The 20,099-nt window shown below is 42.0% G+C and overlaps 1 protein-coding gene across 4 annotated transcripts in view; it reads left to right on the top strand.

Moving 5' to 3' along the window:
* The window catches only part of AK9 (adenylate kinase 9), a 159,613-nt gene that overhangs the window by 27,972 nt on the left and 111,542 nt on the right, over window positions 1-20,099 (top strand). For all 4 annotated transcript variants that reach the window (XR_008598410.1, XM_055001640.1, XM_055001631.1 and 1 more), the window contains exons 7-8: window positions 840-1,034; window positions 4,356-4,481. Coding sequence is in view for 3 of the 4 variants with exons in the window: in XM_055001640.1 (XP_054857615.1) it covers window positions 840-1,034; window positions 4,356-4,481 (321 nt within the window). In the remaining variant the exon portion in view is untranslated. The remainder of the gene's footprint in view (window positions 1-839; window positions 1,035-4,355; window positions 4,482-20,099) is intronic.

Raw genomic sequence — 20,099 nt, 5'->3', positions numbered from 1 at the left:
TTGTTGCTAGTCTTGATAGAATTTGGATATCCCATTTAGAAAAAGGCATTCCATTGCATAGGAACTACATATCGCATAATGATCAATGAAACAGGCTAGTATTTATACTGTATTAGCAAAAAAATTCTCCTTGTTATTGTTTGGAAGTGGCCTTTGATTCTCTTTGTACAGTTTGAAGATGCTGTTGTGCTTACAGAGGTATAAGTGTGAGGTTAGCACATGGTAAGGTTACCAGGTCCCCTTAATTCCCATAAGGAGGAGGGAAGGACCTAGCACTTAGCATGGGCAAAAAAACTCCTGGGCCAGCACACCCCTGTTAAGCGCAGGAGCATGCCTGGTGCTTGGCATGATGACATCACTTAAAGAAGTGACATCATCACACCTGGTGGGAGCGTGCCCACTGTGCAGTGACCCAGGAGGTTTTTTTGCAGAGGACAGAAGCTGATAGCGGAGCATCCCTCCCCCTCCCCTAGTTAGGGTACTGGCAGCCCTAGCACATGACCTTTGGTTCTACAAGGAGCTGAGGCTCTTAACTTCACTTGGGTAGAAAAGCCTTGATTAGATTCAGTTTCCAAGACCAAAATGAATGATACTTATTAAAAATACAGACTTGCAGAAGTTGTATGCAGTAATTGTGATCATAACCATTTAGCAAATTAATCTCAATTTAAGGAATAATTATACTTCCCATGCTTTTATACTTCCTGAACCATTGAGTACCCACCATTGTCAAGGTGTAATATAGTTTATATTTCTTTAAATTTCTACTATGAGTTTTTAATGTTATTAAGAATAAACAATATTGTTATGTAAACTACAATACTCTATTTTTTTACTAGTGTCCTGACTATGATTTGTGCCAAAGACACTCTGGGCAAAGACAGCTTCATGCAACAGGGCAAATATTTCAAAGAGATGAATGGGATCCTGATATTATTGAAAAACGGAGAAAAAAGAAGAAGGAACCAAATAAAGCTGGAGAAGAAGAGGAGGAAGCAGAAGAAGAGGAGGAGGAGGAGGAAGAGGCAGCTGAGGTAGATCTGTTGAAGAGGCAGTATCAAGAATATTGTGAAAAACCTAGTCATTCAGGAACAGATTGTGAAATACTATTCCCTCAGCTCTGTCTATAACTGAAGACAAAATCTATTCCTCAACAGAGAGAAGTGTAAGATTATTCAAACAAAATGTCAAATACTTTCCCAGTAAAATGAAGTTCTCATGTAAATGTATGAAATGAACATACACAATGATTTATAACGATGTGTGTGCTTTGTACAACACTATGCATGATATGAAGGAGTCTTCTCCTTGTCAGGTAAATTAGTCAGGGTAATACCAGATGATTCAAAGATCACAGATCTCTATTTGTGTTTAAAAACCAATTTGTTTAGGTATTTATATCCTGCCTTTTCCTCCATTCATGGGGTTTCAAAGTAGCTTATAAAATTGTGTTGTGGCAATTGATATACACTAAGTTACTTAAAAACACAATATAATTCCTATAATCACAAACAACAAAACATTTACCTATCTCCTAAAAGTAAGATCTGGCTGGGCCCTGGATCTCTTCCAGTCCGGCTTCCGCCCGGGCCATGGGACTGAGACACTGCTGGTCACCCTCATGGATGATCTTCGCATACACCTTGATCGAGGTGGAACAGTGCTGCTGATTTTACTAGATCCTTCGACAGCGTTCGATATGGTCTATTATAATCTTCTGACCCCACCGCCTTGCCGACGTGGGAATTCAAGGGACGGCATTACAGTGGCTTGTCTCCTTTCTCCATGGTCAGGGACAGAGGGTGATGCTAGGGGAGAAGTTGTCATCCTGCTATCCACTAGTGTGTGGTCTGCTGCAGGGAGCAATACTTACCCCGTTATTGTTCAGCATCTCTATGTGCCCCCTTGCCCAGCTGGTGCAAAGTTTCGGGCTTGGGTGTCATCAGTGCCCAGCTATACCTGTTGATGGACGGCCGGCCTGGATCGGCCCCGGATGTCTTGGAACATGCTTTTGAAGCCGTGTCTGGATGGTTGAGGCAGAGTTGGCTGAAGTTAACCCCTCGAAGGTGGAGATCCTGTACTTGAGTCGTGGGAATGTGAATTTGGGACCCAGGCTTCCTACACTAGATGGGGCAGTGCTTACACCGGCTCCGAGAGTTAGGAGCCGGGGGGTGATCCTGGATGCCTCCTTGAAAATGGAGGTCCAGGTCATGGCGGTTGCCAGGTCGTCATTCTTCCATCTCTGACAGACCAGACAACTCGCCCCCCCATCTTTCGACCCGCGACTTAACTACAGTGGTCCAGGCAATGGTCACCTCTAGGTTAGACTACTGTAATGCGCTCTATGCAGGGCTTCCCTTGAACTTGATCCAGCGGTTACAACTGGTCCAAAATGCGACAGCGCATGTCATCACCAGAGTGCCTTCTAATGCACGTTACACCGGTATTGCGCCAGCTGCATTGGTTATCGGTGGAGTACCAGATCAGATTCAAGGTTTTGGTATTAACCTATAAATCCCTATGCGGACTGGGACCAGTGTATCTGCGGGATCGTCTCTCCCTATATGAGCCCCAGAGGATGCTTCGATCCAGCGAGAAACAGCTGTTAATGGTCCCTGGCCCCAGGGAGGCCCGCCTAGCGTCGATTAGGGTCAGGGCCTTTTCCGTCCTAGCTCCAACCTGGTGGAACACTCTGTCTAAAGAGACTAGGGCCCGGCCAGATTTGTTATCCTTCTGCTGGTCCTGCAAGATGGAGCTGTTCCGCCAGTATGGTTGACACTGGTTGGGCCTCCCCACCAGCCGACTAGAGGAAAACATACCCCCCCTACCCACCTAGCCTGTTAAATACTTTGGAGATGGCTGGGTGGTGGTTATTGGAGAAGTCTGCCACTGTGTGTTTTAAATATTTGTGTGGTTTTTTTGGTTTTAAAGTTATATGTATTTTAAATTACTATACCAATTGTAATCCGCCCTGGGCCTGCTGATATGAGGAGGGCAGAATATAAATTGAAGTAAGTAAATAAATAAATAAATAAATAAATAAATAAATAAGAATCAGCTGGACAAATTAGCCTCCTTCGAAAGCCCTCTTGAACAGAACAGGTGGGTGCCTTTCCAGCCTCTTCTGGAAGGTAATTCCAGTGGGGAATGCCCATGATTTGCCATGAGACACATCTGAAGGTCTTGGGTGGGGAAATAGCCATGAGAAATTGCTGGGAAGCCTGTAATTTGTGCACAGGAGAGATGGTCCTTTAGGTACATGGTTTTCAGGTCACAAAGTGCTTTAAAGGTAAGAACTCATAAACATGAAACATTCTTATAAAACAGATATGATGCAGTCAAACTTACATGCTGTAGTCAACAGACAAGTGGTTATACCAATTAAAGTTTCCAGGTTGTCTTCAAGGACATGTTGTATTATAGCTGTGCAGAGCTGCACAGGGAAGAGGAGAGGCGTTTAATTTCACATACCCATGAATCCTCAATCTGACGTGGAGCCCTGCACAGCTGTAAATATCCTTTAAAAGATGCCAGAAATATCCAGTCAGATATCTCCTCAACATCTTACCTGTTTTGACTCTTGCTCGTATCCCTATGTTGAAGGCTTAGGGTTGGGTGTGAGTCTGAAAGACTTTGAAGGTGGGTTCTCATTGGCCATTTCCACACACGTTGAATAATGCACTTTCAATGCACTTCCACAATCCTTTAGAAGTGGATTTTTTGTTCCACACATGGAAAATCAGTTTCAAATGTTCACTTTGAAAGTGGATTATCCAACGTGTGTGGAAGCAGCCATTATGTCTGAATGTAGGCTGTGATTAGCAATAGTACCATGCAATCCAGATATCACTGACGATTTATCTGTTTTCCTCTCCTCACCCTTAACTGATGTTTAACTGCCCTAATAAAAAACTTGGTTCCTTGACCACTCCTCATCAGACTGTTTTTGGTGTTTTTTTTAATCTCCAAAGTAGTATATTTCTGTATGCCCTCACTTGGATAGCCCAGACAAGCCCAATCTCTTCTGATCTCAGAAGAGATTGCAATGTTGGCCTGGGTTAGTAATTGGATGGGACACCTCCAACAAAGACCAGGGTTGCAGAGGCCGTTAATGGCAAATCACCTCTGTTGCCATGAAAATCCCACCAGGGTCATCATAACTCAGCTATGACTTGAAGACACTCTCCACCACTAATTTTTGTGTGTACCAAGGGTACTATCCCACCCTAGCTTGCAAAATCCCCCACTATGTCAGTGGTCCCATTTCACTGCATTATTTAACAATCAGGTTTGCTATTAGAGGGATGGATAACAACCATGATTGTGAAGCCAAGTAAGAATCTTTTCCTTTTTAGGCAGCAGCAGATCAACTTATGCTGACGGAAATTTTACCTCATTTAGTTCAGAGACCAGAAGATTTTTTAGAAAATGTACAACGGAAAATTGAAATTTACAGGGATACTTTGCTACATCCTTTAGAGGTAAGAACAAAGTAGGTATTGGATCAAGTGGAAGATTGGGGGCAGGGAGGACAGACAATTTTTCCTTGATTCCTTCTTCTGATGAAGAGCTCCAAGATGTCCCCTCATGCTGTTCATGGGGATCCTCATTCCTCAGGTGTATTATCCTAATCGGGGGGGGGGCTCATGAGTTGGGGGAATTGGCATTGGAGACCAGTAAGGTGGGGTAACTGGGAAATCTCCACCTATGTATACCAAGATTGTTCCCTTAGCAAACTCTCAAATAAACAGAAAGATGTTCTACAGGAAAGGTAAGTGGGAAAGCAGTTTCAGGGAAAGTGTGATATTTACCCTTTGGGGAGGAGGCGTGATCCATGGAGGAGCAGCAAAATGACCTGCACTTCACAGAGAGAAAAGGAAGCCCAAACAAATTGGGGGTATGTAGGTAAATACCAAGACACACACACATTGAGCACATGGCTGGACAGCCCAATTATAGGGCAAAACGTACCCTGGAGCAAAACTGACGTCTTGCTTCCAAAAACAATTCTTTAATGGCTTGTCCAGAGGTAGGACAATAAATTTGAAAAAGTGTGATATGACTAGCTGGGTGGGACTAAAGGTAAAATATTGCTTGATGACCTGGTAAGAATCAGATGAAAAAGGCTTTCAGGTTCACTGAATTGCCTGATTTGGTTAGACAGGTGAGGGAAATCACGGAAGAGTGTTGATGGGATTTAGGCTGGAAGTTTCCTCAGGAAGCTTCATTATCTCTGTTGCTCTCCAGGGCATGTGGGCTGCCCATCAGTCATTCCCCTATGACCCATGTGTTATGATCTTTATTTTTTTTAGGGTAGATTTTTCTTTTAATCTATCCCTTAATCCTCTGGGTGCTCATTTTACCGACCTCGGAAGGATGGAAGGCTGAGTCAACCTTGAGCTGGCTACCTGAACCCAGCTTCCGCTAGGATCGAACTCAGGTCGTGAGCAGAGCTTGGGCTGTAGTACTGCAGCTTACCACTGTGCGCCACGGGGCTCTCTGTGAAACAAGAAAAGAGTAAAAAGGCTTCTGAGAGCCCATAGCTTTGAACACACATTCAGAAAATGGCTTTCAAAAAGCTTCTGATAAGACTGGAAAAATAAGCCTCTTTAAAAGCACCAATAGAATTTAAGGCAATGTGTTTCTATGCAGAAATTTATAAATTTATTAAAATCCACTAAAATCTATTAAGAACATTAAAATCCTTCAGAAAAACATTGTTTATCTAATAATTGCTCTAGAGAGATGATCGACAAGGCTTGTGGAAAGGTTTGTCGCCATTATCCTGCTATGCGGTTTGTTATTCTAAGCAGCTACAACTGGATCACACTGGAGTGCATTGGATTGCTTTGTAGTTTATTACAGTGACATTTGATGGTTTAAAAAGGAATATTTTATTCCAAGATATTTTATTTAAATATTTTATTTTATTCCAAGATATTTAAATTTTCCCTTTGGTAACGTTCCCAAAGCGTCAGGCTCCTTCGTGGTTCTATGTGGCCCTCAGGATAGGAATGGAATATAGCAATGACAGCTATACTGGGATATAACAAAACAAAATAAACTTTTATTTAGTTAAGAAGCGTATTGGTTTCATAAAAGTGGTTCTAGGTTCTTAAAGTTACTTCATTTACTCTCATTCACACACATCTCTTCCAAGGCTTCACACACAGTTAGCCTCTTTCTCTAACTCAATATTTGTCTCACAGAAATATTAAACCTGCTCAGGCAGCACACAGCTGGCCTCTCTTTCCCTGACTGAGTGTCCTTTCACAAACATGCTCAGTTCAGGTTCCACACAGGTTATATTTCTCTCATAAACACTTCAACATATTCAGGCAGCACACAGCTAGCCTGCTTTCTTCTGACTGAAAACCTTCCTCTCTGCCCTGTCAGTCTCAAACTGCATTCACTACGCCCACACTCTCAGTCATCAACCAATCATATCACTCACTCATCCCTCTCTTATCCCCACTCTTCACCTAGCTCAAACCAAGCATTTAAAGACACATGCACCCATTTACTTGAAATCATTACAAATCCCCCCCTTGTCCTTAAGTGGAATACATCTCTTTTCCAGAAGAGTTGTGTGCAGCTTCCTCTGGCTTAGGGAATGTTTTATTGTCTCTGCAGTTCCTGTTAAGTCCATTTCTCACTCTTCTGTAGTCTTTGTTTTAACGTCTTGGGTTTCTTTATCTTGCATTCCTCCTCTGCTGGGGTGTCATCTTCCTCTCTGGGATGTTCCACTGCTGGGCTGAGGTCATCTTCCTCTCTGGGATGTTCCACTGCTGGGCTGAGGTCATCTCGGCTTTGGCCTTCTCTACTAGGTCATTGTTGGCTTCTTCTGGTCGTTTCTCTATCAATATTCTGTTCTTTTCTAAACAGTCTTGGTTGTGCAAAGAGAAACAAATGGAAATATACAATCAATTACTACATCCCTTATTGTCTAAAAATAAATTATGGAAACAGTGTTATATGATATTAACTGGTATATGCTTTATTGATTAGTAATAATAATTGTGGAGACATTCTTACCACACGGGTAATTTTCTTCTTTGACACCAATTTACCGTGTTGCTCTACTATTGTTGGATCATTTAGAAGGCTAGCATCCTTCAAGGAGTTTCCTAACTCTTTATACTGTTTTTTGCACATGCTGAGCTTTTCTAGTACTTTACATTTGTCTTCAATAAGTTCAGCAACTTTACTAGCAAGTTGCTTCTCTCCTCCAACATAAAGTCTGTTTCTAATTGACTGATAGCTTCTGTACATTAGTAGAAAGACAATTAAAAAGGCAACAACGGCAAAATAAATCACCATTTCTAAATGCTGCATCTTTTTGTTGCTGTTTTCTAGGGCTTTTTGCAGCCTTTGGTTTTCTGTATCCAAACCTTGGTAACTGACTTCTAAACGTTCAGCCTTCTTAAAAGATGTTTTCCTAAGCTTTAGACTTTTCTGAAGCTGTAGGTTCTCACTTTCCAGTTCCTTGTTTTCTAATTGTAACTGAGCCGTCTTGAATGTTTATACTCTTCAAAGATTCAACCGTTCTGAGTTCTAAATTTTCTTCATCAATTTGGGTATTCTGTTTCTCTAAGGACTCTAGCTGAAATCTGGGGATTGTCTGGCTAGTTAGAGTCTTTTTTGGCATTCTATTTTCTATATCCAGATAAGAGTTTTCTTGCTCTAAAGTATTTATTTTTCCACAAGTTATCTTTAGGTTAGTAATCCTTTTCTGTAACAACTCATTTTCCCATGCAAAAATGTTTGTTTCTGCATTCATCTCATTCTGCCTGACCTCCTCTCTTATGTCCTTTAACTCAGGATCCTTCATAATTTCTTTTTTAAACTCCTCAGAGTTTTTATTTGTGTCTCCTGCTTTTTCTTGGGACATTTCAGCAGTACTACTAACAGGAGTTTGTCTCTCTTTCCCTTCTGCAATGTATCAATTGTGTCTGTTGCTAGGATACCTAGGGGCTTGTCTTCTGCTCCCCTATCTTCAACTTGTAACAAATCATCGGAGTCAGTGCATATTTGAATTCTTGCTTTTGCTCTCATTACATCTTTTCCTAATACTACTGGCATTTTCTGTTCCTTAATAACTGCTACAGGAAAATATTCTTCTTTTCCTCTCCAGTTAATTTTTAGCTGTGCTAGTGGCACTCTTTTAGAATTTCCCCACACACCTTGCAAGGATATTTGCTTATCTGGAATCAGGTTTTTCGTATCAACAAAATCCTCCCTGACCAGTGTTACTGAGGCTCCTGTATCTAGAATGGCTAAAGTATCCCTCCCATTTATTTGTACCACCTCTCTCAGTTCAGTACCCTGAGCAATCTTATCTGTCTTTACCCCACACAAGTAGACTGTTTCTTCAGTGTTTATGGGTAAGGCAGTGTTCTTATTGGGTGTTTCATTTGTGTTTGTTGAGCTTTTGGAGTTTCTATCATCTTCATCACTCTGATCATCTAAGTCAGTTCTAGTGACCCTCCTTACATGCTCAAGTGTTGTTTGCTTGGGTTGGTTCTTTAGACATTTGTAAGCGAAATGCCCTTTCAGACCACATACAAAACATTTTCTATCATTCCAGTGTCCATCATGGTTTCTTTCTATATTTTTATCCTGACTTTTTATAATCTCAGCTCTCTCATATGTTCCTTTCCTTTCTCCCTCTTGTCCTTTACTTGGTTTAAACTCTGGTTTATAAGAATAGTCTTTCTTTTCAAGGCAATCCCATCCTCCTCTATTAAGTGTTAATCTATCTGCCCATTCTGATGCTTGGTTGATATTCTCTGGAAGTTTATCTTTAACCAGAAGTCTGATCTCTGAAGGAAGTTGAAATAAAAACTGATCCAAAATCATTAGATCCCTTATTCCCTCTTTAGAGTTAGCTTTGGCAGATGAAATCCACTTATCAAAATAGTCTGTCAGTTTGGCACTAAAAGACTTAAATGACTTCTCTTTCTGAGGCACTAGGCTTCTAAACTTCTTTCTGAACTAATCAGCACCTAGCCTAAATCTGTCATATACTGCCTCTTTGTATTCAGCATACACAGCAGGTTTATTTGAGGGAATTTCCCAATTCTGAGCAGATCTTTCAAAAGTGGACAGGAAAATTTGTGGATCTTCTCCTGACACATACACCGTGAAATCTTTTGGGGTAACTCGAGGTAAATCTGCTCTAGGTTCAGAGTTTCCCTCCTTTTCAGTTAGCCTCTTTCTCTAACTCAATATTTGTCTCACAGATGTGCTTAAAGTTACTCAGGCAGCACACAGCTAGCCTCTCTTTCTCTGACTCTTATTCACAGTAATATTAAACCTGCTCAGGCAGCACACAGCTGGCCTCTCCCTGACTGAGTGTCCTTTCACAAACATGCTCAGTTCAGGTTCCACACAGGTTATATTTCTCTCATAAACACTTCAACATATTCAGGCAGCACACAGCTAGCCTGCTTTCTTCTGACTGAAAACCTTCCTCTCTGCCCTGTCAGTCTCAAACTGCATTCACTCCGCCCACACTCTCAGTCATCAACCAATCATATCACTCACTCATCCCTCTCTTACCCCGACTCTTCACCTAGCTCAAACCAAGCATTTAAATACACATGCACCCATTTACTTGAAATCATTACACCATGTCTTTGTAACTTTTCAGTCTTCAGGCCACCTAGCATCCATGCTGCCCAGGGCAAGGCAGTGTCTGGTACTTTGGCCACGGATTTTATGATATTTCATATCTATAAACTGCCCTTTAGCATGAGACTGTTAATAAGAGAAGAACTTTTAGGAGCAAATTGGGGCTACAGTGGGAGGGGAAATGCAAGAAATCTCCACTCTGTTTACAAAAATCCCATTCGTCAGTGGAAATTTGCAGTGGATTCAATCCATCATACCATAAATTCTAGTAGTAACAAAAAAGATCAATAAATACTAAATTTCAAATTGTCATTTTTATATTGTTGATAACCAGCTTCATCCTATCCATGGATCCTAGAACTGTACTGATAAATTATGTTAATGATACTGTTGCGTAAAAGTGCCTTCCCCCTTGCTCCTTCCAATTCGCTGAGCAAAAGAGAGATGAGACAGACAAGGGCTGATGTAAAGAACAACGTATATTTGCAAATAGGGTACAGGCTACAAGTGAGCTCAGAGTATACCAGAGAACAAAGGAGCACATGCTACTTTTAAGGGCTCATGACATCATTTTGGAGAAACGAAAGTCACATTCAAAATAAGCATCTGATCTTTTTATACCTTTAGACTCCATTTCTCACTCTCGCGACAGCATCGCACACACACACACACCTCTCCAAAGGGACGGGGGTGGGGAGAACTCATAATTCTTCCTTTGTCTCTACCCCTGCCTCTGCATCACAGGATTGTCCAGGTATCTATCTCCTGAAGGCTAAACTTCTCCCCTCTTCTTTGGTATGTAGGCAGAGAGGCCCTGTGGGGACTAGTTATTTAAGACATGCATAGAAAATATATTTTGCATCGGACTTCCGGTTTGGGATTCATGGAGGTCTAACGCAGCTCCATTTGTGGAGCTGACCGGATTGCCGTTTTAACCGGCCGGAGGGGTGAAAATAACCCGCGGCCGACTGCTCTCAGGCGGGGAGCAGGCAAAGAACGCTCAAGACCCTAGGGTGAGTTAGATCTCGGACGAGGGGGGGGCTCTACACAAGGAGTCTCCCCCCCGATCCTTGAGGTCCCACCTTGCGACGGGTCGGCTATAATCTCTGCGGCAATTTTGGGGCCAATTCGGCTGGCATAAGACCTACATACCCAAGCTTCGATCGGGGAGGGAAGTCGAGAGGAGAATTTAAGATCGAAACAGCGATTACAACCCGAGAAAGCTGGAGAGAAGGTAAAGATCGCTATCTCTTGAAACGGGACAGATTGACAAAAACAGAGAGGAAAGAAAGTAGACTTTTAAACTGCAACAGACTAGCGAAAAGGAGGTGAAGACTCGGCAGGAGTTGTATTTTAAAAGAGACTAAGTTTAAAGAAGTTATTACAAAAATCGGACTATTGTTTTGAATACCTGTGGTTTTGGAGCTGTGGGAAAAAGACACCATCGCGAGACCTGCTGTGGGAAGACGGGAGACAGGAAGTGCGTAACAACAATAGAGTGGCTGGAGGGAAGCGGCCCTTGCCAAAGGACAGGAAGTGGGGAATCGCCATCTTTGAAAGTGGAAGGGTCGTGGCTTCAGCGGAAGAGGAAGTAGGCCATCTTGGATTATAATAACATAGAGAAACCATAGAGAAAAGACGCCCGACATTTTGGATATAAAAAATTAATTTTGGCAAAGATTGGGACATTTAAAAAAAAAGGAAAACGTTTAATTATACGCCACGGAGCTGAGGAAGAGAGCAGATTCGTGGGAGCGAACTAAAGCAAGCCCCACGATGTCGAAAAAAGAGTGGCAATCGGCAATAGAAAACTTGGACAAAAAACTTATAGATATGATGAAAGAACTTAAGGACACGAAATTGGAGCTTATTAAAGAGGTCAAGGAAGTTACACAGACAGTAAAGTCGGAGCTGTCAGAAGTGAAAAAAGGTGTGGAAACGATTAGCAGTGAATTACAAGGAACGCAGCAGAGAGTTAAAACAGTAGAAGACGCGATGGAGAATTTAATAGACACGCAACAAACAGAGATGAGGCTGGTGAAGGGGAGGATGTCAGTTGCAGAAACTAAACACATGGAGAAGCAGCTTCGTTTTCGTGGTCTGCCAGAAGTGGAAGGGAAGTCAGCGCAAGAACAGATGACTGAGGTGTTGGCTGATTACCTGGGGAAGGAGGAGGAGGAAATTGTGGCTATCCTAGATGTGGCGTATCGTGTGAACTCGAGAATTGCAACCCAGAGGAAACTACCAAGGGATGTGATTGTGCAGTTTACAACTAGAAATATGAAAGAGAGGATTGTGACCAAACAATTTCAAGATCCATTGGAGATTGATGGCAAGACGATTATTATAATGAAGGAACTGCCCAGATCAGTGTTATTGGACAGGAAAAAATATAGAGTGCTAATTCAGACTTTGAAGGACATGAATATCAGATACAGATGGGAGTTACCGGAAGGAGTGTCCTTTGAGTTTGGAGGGGCAAAAAAACGTATCAGATCTGAGCGGGAGATGGAGAGATTTATCAAGGACAATGAAAAAGACTTACCAACAAAACCATGAATATGGAGTGTAAAGTATTATCTTGGAATGTAAATGGACTAAACTCACCGAATAAGAGAAAAAATATTTTTCATTGGCTACTAAAACAAAAATGTGATATTGTTTGTTTGCAGGAGACCCACATTAGAAAACAGGATGTAAAATATTTAAAATCTGGAAAATTGGGCAAAGAATTTGTAGCGGCTTCCAACAAGAAAAAAAGAGGAGTGATGTTGTATATAAAAGAGGAGCTGCAGCCAAAATTTGTTATGAGAGATGTGGAAGCTAGATTTGTAGCAGTGGAATGTAATTGGAACTTAAAGAGAGTGTTGGTAGTCGGACTTTATGCACCTAACGGTGCAAAGGAAAGCTTCTTTGAGGACTTAAGGAAGCACCTAGACGATCTTGTATATGACCAGATAATTCTTGCTGGAGATTTCAATGGAGTGACAGATTTGGAATTAGACAAAAAGACTACAAAAGCACAAAAGAAAAGAGGACTATTGCCAAAGCTTTTTTTTGAGTTGATTCAACAAGAGACTCTCGAAGACGTATGGAGGAGAGAATATCCTAAAACCAAACAGTTTACTTTTTATTCTGCAAGGCATCTTACATTATCAAGAATTGATATGATCTGGGCCTCAAAGGACTTAGCGCTATGGACTAAGGAGGTAGAAATAATGCCGATGGTAGGCTCAGATCACAACCCAATTATGTGGAAATTTGGAAAAAGGAGAAAAAGGAAAGCCTGGAGAATAAATGAGGACCTGTTACAGGAAAGTGAGAATATGGAAACACTGAGAAGAGAGACTAAGTTTTTTATACAATACAACGTGAATAAAGAAGTACCAACCAGTAAAGTTTGGGACGCGTACAAGGCGGTTGTAAGGGGCATACTAATGGACTTAAATGGTAGAGCAAGGAAAAAGAAAGAGGAGAAAAGACAAGAGATTGAGGAGAAAATAAAGGCCAAAGAAGTACAGTTAAAAAAGAGACCAGGGAAAAAGAAAATACATCAGGAAATCAAAATTCTTCAAGAACAGTTAACAGCAATGAGTAACAAAGAATTGGAGTGGAACCTTAAAAGACTGAATCAAAAAGCTTTTGAGGGTGCTAATAAACCTGGGAAATATTTGGCATGGCAATTAAAGAAGAAAAGGGAAAAGAAAATAATAAATAAAATTTGTGAAGAAAACAAAACGTATTTGGAGCAGACTACCATTAGCAGAGCCTTCTATAAATTTTACGCTAAGCTGTATAATAAAAAAGAAGTAAACAAAGAATCAATAGCATCATATTTGGAGAAAACCAAACTTCCAGAGATCTCGGAAGCTTGGAGAAATAAGTTGAACAGTGAAGTAACTGATGAGGAAATAAATATGGCAATACAATCCGCAAATCTAGGAAAGGCGCCAGGGCCAGATGGACTTACGGCTAAATTTTATAAGACAATGGCCAATGAACTGGCACCATTCCTAAAAGAGGTGATGAACGGAGTTTTTAGGGATCAAAGAATTCCAGACACTTGGAGCGAAGCGAATATATCATTGATCCCAAAAGAGGGCCAAGATCTGACTAGCGTGAAAAATTATAGGCCTATATCACTACTCAATAATGACTATAAAATTTTTGCGAAGATATTGGCGGAGAGATTGAAGGGGTGGCTCTCGGAAGTCATAGAGGAGGAACAAGCAGGCTTTTTGCCGGACAGACAAATAAGAGACAACTTAAGGACAGTGATCAATGCTATTGAATACTACGACAAGCGTTGTGACAAAGAGGTTGGTTTCTTCTTTGTAGACGCTGAAAAAGCGTTTGACAATTTAAACTGGGACTTTATGTTTGCCACTATGGAAAAGCTACAACTGGGAGAAAGATTCGTCAGAGCAATCAAGGAAATCTATAGAGACCAGACTGCAGCAATTGTAGTGAATGATGAATTGACCAAAAAATTGACGATTAGTAAAGGAACAAGACAAGGTTGCCCGTTATCTCCATTGTTGTTCATTTTAGTATTGGAGATTCTGATGATACAAATTCGACAAGATGAGGAAATACGAGGAATAAAAATAAAGGACTATTCATATAAGGTCAGAGCATTTGCAGACGACATAATGTTAATTGTAGAAGACCCACTGGAGAACATGCCAAAAGTGATAGACAAGATCAAGGAGTTTGGAGATTTGGCAGGTTTCTTCATTAACAAAAAGAAGTCAAAGATATTATGCAAAAACATGACTAAGCAGAAACAACAATTGTTAATGGAAACAACGGATTGTGAAGTAACTAGTAAGGTGAAATACTTGGGAGTTGAGCTGACTGCAAAAAATATAGATTTGTTCAAGAATAATTATGAAAAATTATGGACTCAGATAGAGAGGGACTTGATCAAATGGAATAGATTGAACCTGTCATGGTTGGGCAGGATTGCAGCAGTTAAGATGAATGTGTTACCAAGAGTAATGTTTTTGTTACAGACAATACCAATCATCAGAGACTCTAAACAATTTGAAAAATGGCAGAGGAAAATATCAGATTTTGTTTGGGCAGGCAAGAAGCCTCGAGTGAAAGTAAAAGTTTTACAAGATGCAAAGGAGAGAGGCGGAATGCAACTGCCCAATCTGAGACTTTACCATGATGCAATCTGCCTAGTTTGGCTAAAAGAGTGGATGACATTAAAGAATAAGAAACTATTAGCCCTAGAGGGATATAAAAAAATTTTTGGATGGCACGCATACTTATGGCATGACAAAGTAAAGGTCAACTCGATGTTCCTGCATCATTTTGTAAGGAGAAGTCTATTTACAATCTGGAAGAAGTATAGAACTTACCTACAAGAAGGAACCCCCTTGTGGGTGGTTCCATATGAGGTGATAGATCCGAGAGCTGTGGATAATGAACAACAATGTTTAACGTACAAAGAAATAACTAAGATTGAAGTATCTAAACTTAGAATAAAGACGCAAGAGGAACTATCACCTAACTATGATTGGTTTCAGTATAGACAGATTAGAGACTTATACAACTTAGACTTTGCAAAAGGGGGCATACGAACAGAGAACTCGGAACTAGAGCAGACCCTTCTTAAAGAAGACAAGAAAAGAATATCCAAGGTATACCAAGTATTGCTGAAATGGTATACTGAGGATGAGATAGTTAAAACACAGATGGTGAAATGGGCTATAAATTTCAATAAAGAAATAACAATGGAGGCATGGGAATACTTGTGGAAAACTACAATGAAGACAACGACATGTATCAATATTAAAGAGAACATTTTCAAAATGATCTATCGTTGGTACATGACACCAAAGAAGATTGCGCTAGGGAATTTGAATACTTCTAATAAATGCTGGAAATGTAAGAAACATGAGGGCTCCCTCTATCATATGTGGTGGTCGTGTGAGGTAGCTAGGCAGTTCTGGGGGGAAATAATAAGAGAAATGAGTGAAATTTTACAGTTTCAAATAAATAAGAACCCAGAACTCCTGCTGCTAAACTTGGGAATGGAGGGAATTCCAGCCCATCATAGGACGTTGATTTTTTATATGACTGCAGCAGCTAGACTTTTGTATGCGCAGAAATGGAAAGTACAAGAAGTACCAACTATTGAAGATTGGATCTACAAATTGCTGTATATGGCTGAAATGGACAAGATGACAAGAAAACTGAGAGACCTGGACTCAGGGCAGTTCAACACAGACTGGGAGAAGCTGAAACAATACCTGGAGAAGAAATGGGAGGTGGGAGGAAAACTGTGGCAGTTTGAGAACTACTGAAATATAATAAAAGTATAAAAGAGAGGGGTGACTTTACCGGGGGAGGAAGAGAAATGTGAATTTATAAGCAGTTAGATTAATTGATTGAGATATATATAGATATGTATAGGTCAACTGATAGAGAATAATTAATGATAAGGTTTAAACATGAGGATTGACTAACTAACAATATTTTCTTTCTTTGACAAGATTTATATGCACCAAACTGAATGTATAGAAGAGTTAAATTGATTGAGTATCTGAGGAGTTATATAGAATTACCATAAAAAGTTGAAATGAGTAATATATAGAGAACAAATCAAATTGTTTGATTTAAATGTGGGAAATTTTTATGGTTTATGATATATAGGTTTATATAGAATTATTCAAAACTGGAAAATGGGATAAATCGTTTATCTAAAGACGTATAGTTTGGGTGTATAATAATTAAAGGAGTTAATGATGCACTGCTTAATATAATGGAGAATGTATATCTGTTTTAGACAGAGGAATTTAATAGAAGTAAGGGAAAAGGGACAGAGGGTGGGAAAGCTGTTGGAAGTCAACAAAAGGGGGGGAAAGGGAGGGGGTTAGAAACGAAAAATTAGGGGAAAATTGATTGTAATGTAAAAATAAAAATGTTCTAACCCAATAAAAAATTTTTCAAAAAAAAAAAAAGAAAATATATTTTGCATCTCTTACTAGTGTAAATTCATGATTACATCATGATTGATCCAAGGTCTCTACTAAAATTTGCTAATCCCACAATACAATTACCCATTGCCACTACAAATCATATTTCACTTACACATCATAATTGTAGTAATCATAACCCAGAAAGGAAATGCTGGATTGGCATACTAAAACATTTATTTGGAATATCTTATTGCTGGGGAAAAAGCACCACCATTTCAAACGTCGTCTTAAAGATTGTGCCTGTATGAATTTCACAGTCACCTATTGAATAGGTCTATGATGTGACCAATGACAAATGACAGTTTCATTTCTGCTTTCATAAGCAGCAAAGTCCCATCCTTTTCCCAACAATGCTTTTTTGGAGAAAATTTGCAGTACCCTTTTCTTTTTTAAAAGAAAATGCTTTGCTACATGTCCTTCTCTGTTAATACATCTTTAGTGTAGGAGGACCTGTCATCTAGCAATCTATTAAAAGTGGGTGGAGGATCTGAAAAGTCTTCAGCTTTCCAATTCTTCTCTAACGAAGTTCATTTTCAAGCAGAGCAAAATGGAAATATTGTTTTTGGAATATCTAACATATAACTAGAATAACATAGGATTCCGTATCACATGCTTTTCACATAGGTATGTTACTTGTTATGGAGCTTTCAGGCAGAAGCCATATGCAGATATTGTATAAATTAGCCTTCAGTTATACCAGTAGTCTAGACAAAATAAATCTTCATGTTTTCCATTCTAAAAGTAGGAGTGAAATCAACGAGCAAGAAAAAGGATTGCATACCGTCACAGCTAATTTACCCAAAGTGAGGTACCCTTCTCCACAGCAAGCCTCCATTACACCTGATATACATAGAAGCCTTAGGTCTTCTTGGTGCTTATGAAACAGTGACAAATGTAAAATCATTTTCCTCATCTCAAATTTCCTTCAATTTTGTAGTGGTCTTATGTTCAGATAGTCTGTTTTGTATTGGTAGTTCTCTATTGCCTATATGAAATCCAAATATTAACTTGTTATTACTTATATATGCTTTTTGCCCTGATTGGATTATACAAGCTTTCTGTTGCTTTTGAACAGCCATTATTCACTGTCCGTCTTCTGTGCAGCCCCACATGGGACTGCGCCTGCGCAGGCCTGCCGACCGGATTTTTCTTACTAGCAAAACGTCCACTAGGGGGCGCACGTCCGATCCAATGCGCATGCGCGGCCGTTTCCCGCCCGAGCGACATTGGGTGACGTCGCCCCCTTCCCCTCAGTTTCTTCTTTGCCGCTGACCAGTAAAGATCTAGCTGTCCGCTTGTGAGGAAACCTTTTTTCTGAGGAGATCGAATCGAAAAGCATGTCGGAGAAGTCGCTGTTTAAGCGTTGTTCTACCTGCTCGACGAAGATGACCAGGACAGACGGTCACTCCGTTTGCCTCGAGTGCTTGGGTGAAGGACACATTGTGGAAAAATGTGAGCATTGCCAACGGTTCATCCTGAAGGCCAGGGCTGAGAGGGCAAACAGATTGAATGCCCTACTGTGGAGATGGGCTATGCGGGCATCGGGAGCCCCTGATACCCCGGGGGGGCCACCACCGGCTAGTGGGACGGCCAAAACCCCTTCAGTGATGGGATCTGTCCAGAGCGCCGCTTCTACCTCCCGCTCTCATTCGCCGGATCGGCCCCTACAAGCCCCGACCCCAACCCTGGATCCGAAGGAGGCTGCGAGTTCCGCGTCGGGTCGCAAGCACTCGGCTCCAAAGTTGGATCCGACTCAGAAGCGGCACCGTTCCAGGTCCCCGTCGAGGTCGGAACCGACTACCACACCGGCTCCAAAGGTGCCGAGAACTACATCGGAACCGAACATCCCTGCTGGGTCGGTTCCCAAGCCATCGGATCCGACATCGGCTCCGACGTCGTCGGCTCCGAAACTTATTGAATCGGCGCGCACTAGCCTCGCTCCGAAGACGAGTGCCCGATCGGACCCGAAGGCATCGGATCCGTTGCCTGTCTTGACATCGCCGGATCCGATAGACCGGAACCGAAGCGCCGATCAGACTTCAGCCGCCAAGTGCGAGAAGAAGTCGAAAAAGAAATCGAAGCACAGGCAATCGGCATCGGTCCAAACGGATGAGGTGCTCTGGGAGAAGCCCTCGACTCCGTCACCACACCTGTCACCTCCGTTGCACCACTCCACTGATGACGATGGTGACCTGCCCGACGCTCCACTTTGGGTTGCCCAAACGTGGCATGCTGGTGACTATGCGGACAGGGAGGACCGGCCTTATCACCTTTCTCGGAGTGGATATGACAGAGAGGGTTCCCTGTATGCCAGCTCTCCATCGTTTGGCAGGGAGTATTGGGGTGACGCTCGGAGTGAGTTCTCCCATTATGGTTCTCCCAGGCGCATCTCGCCTTACCAACATCCAGAACCTTACCAGGGCCCGAGTTCCAGCCCTCCGTCTGACCCGTCACCGGATTACATCATCATTGGGACCGGTCGTGTGTCACCATCTGAGGACTACCGACTCTATACTGAACAGATGGTCCGGATGGCCCGTTCTTTGGATATTGAGATCTCTGCTGTAGATCCTAAGCCGAAAGATAAAATTCTGCAATATGTCCAGTCTGGGAACCCTCCAACTATTGCTTTCCCATTCACTGAAGGCTTGGTGGAAATCATTCACACCACCTGTGAGAAGCCGGCTTCTGTGTACCCGACATCCCGCAAACTGGAGGCTCTGTACAAGACACGGGATGACGTATGAGCGTTCCTCTTTGCGCATCCGCCCCCTTCTTCCCTCATTACTGAGGAAATGCAGACCCGTCAACGCCAAGGGTCTTATGCTGTGCCCATTGATAAGGAGAGCAGAAAATTGGATTCCTTGGGCAAGAAATTATACTCGTCTGCGGCCCTGATGCTGAAAATCTCCAACTACTCAGCCATCATGGGAGCATATCAAATTTTCCTCTGGAACCGCATGGCGGCCTTTATGGAAAAACTCCCTGCAGACCAGAGGGTGTTGGCGAAGGTGGTTCTTGATGAGGCCCTGCGACTGTCTCGACAACAAATAAATGCTGGTCGCGATACTGTTGACACCTCTGCGAGAGCGTTAGCTTCGTCCATCGTACTCCGCAGACACTCGTGGCTCCGCACGACTGCACTGCCCGTCGAGACACGAAACAAAGTGGAAAATCTGCCCTTTGAAGGTCAATCCCTGTTTTCATCTAAGACGGATGAATATGTCGCAGAAGCGCAAAGATTGGCTGACAGCCCGTTCCTACGGCATTCTCCCGACCGGGCCATCCACCGAGAATCGGTTTCAGTATCGCTCTTCACAGGGCTATCGTGGACGGCAACAGCGATACCAGCCGTATCCACGTTATGGGTCCTACAGGCAATTCCAGCTGCCTGCAAGTTCCTTTCAGCGCCAGAGGCCTAGCTACCGCCCTTGTCGCGGTCAACAAGCCCGCGATGTCAAAGAGTCAGCAACG

This window comes from Eublepharis macularius, chromosome 1 (genome assembly GCF_028583425.1).
Source record: "Eublepharis macularius isolate TG4126 chromosome 1, MPM_Emac_v1.0, whole genome shotgun sequence".
In the NCBI taxonomy this organism is placed as follows: Eukaryota; Metazoa; Chordata; class Lepidosauria; order Squamata; family Eublepharidae; genus Eublepharis; species Eublepharis macularius.
This window is presented reverse-complemented; position numbering and strand designations above follow the sequence as displayed.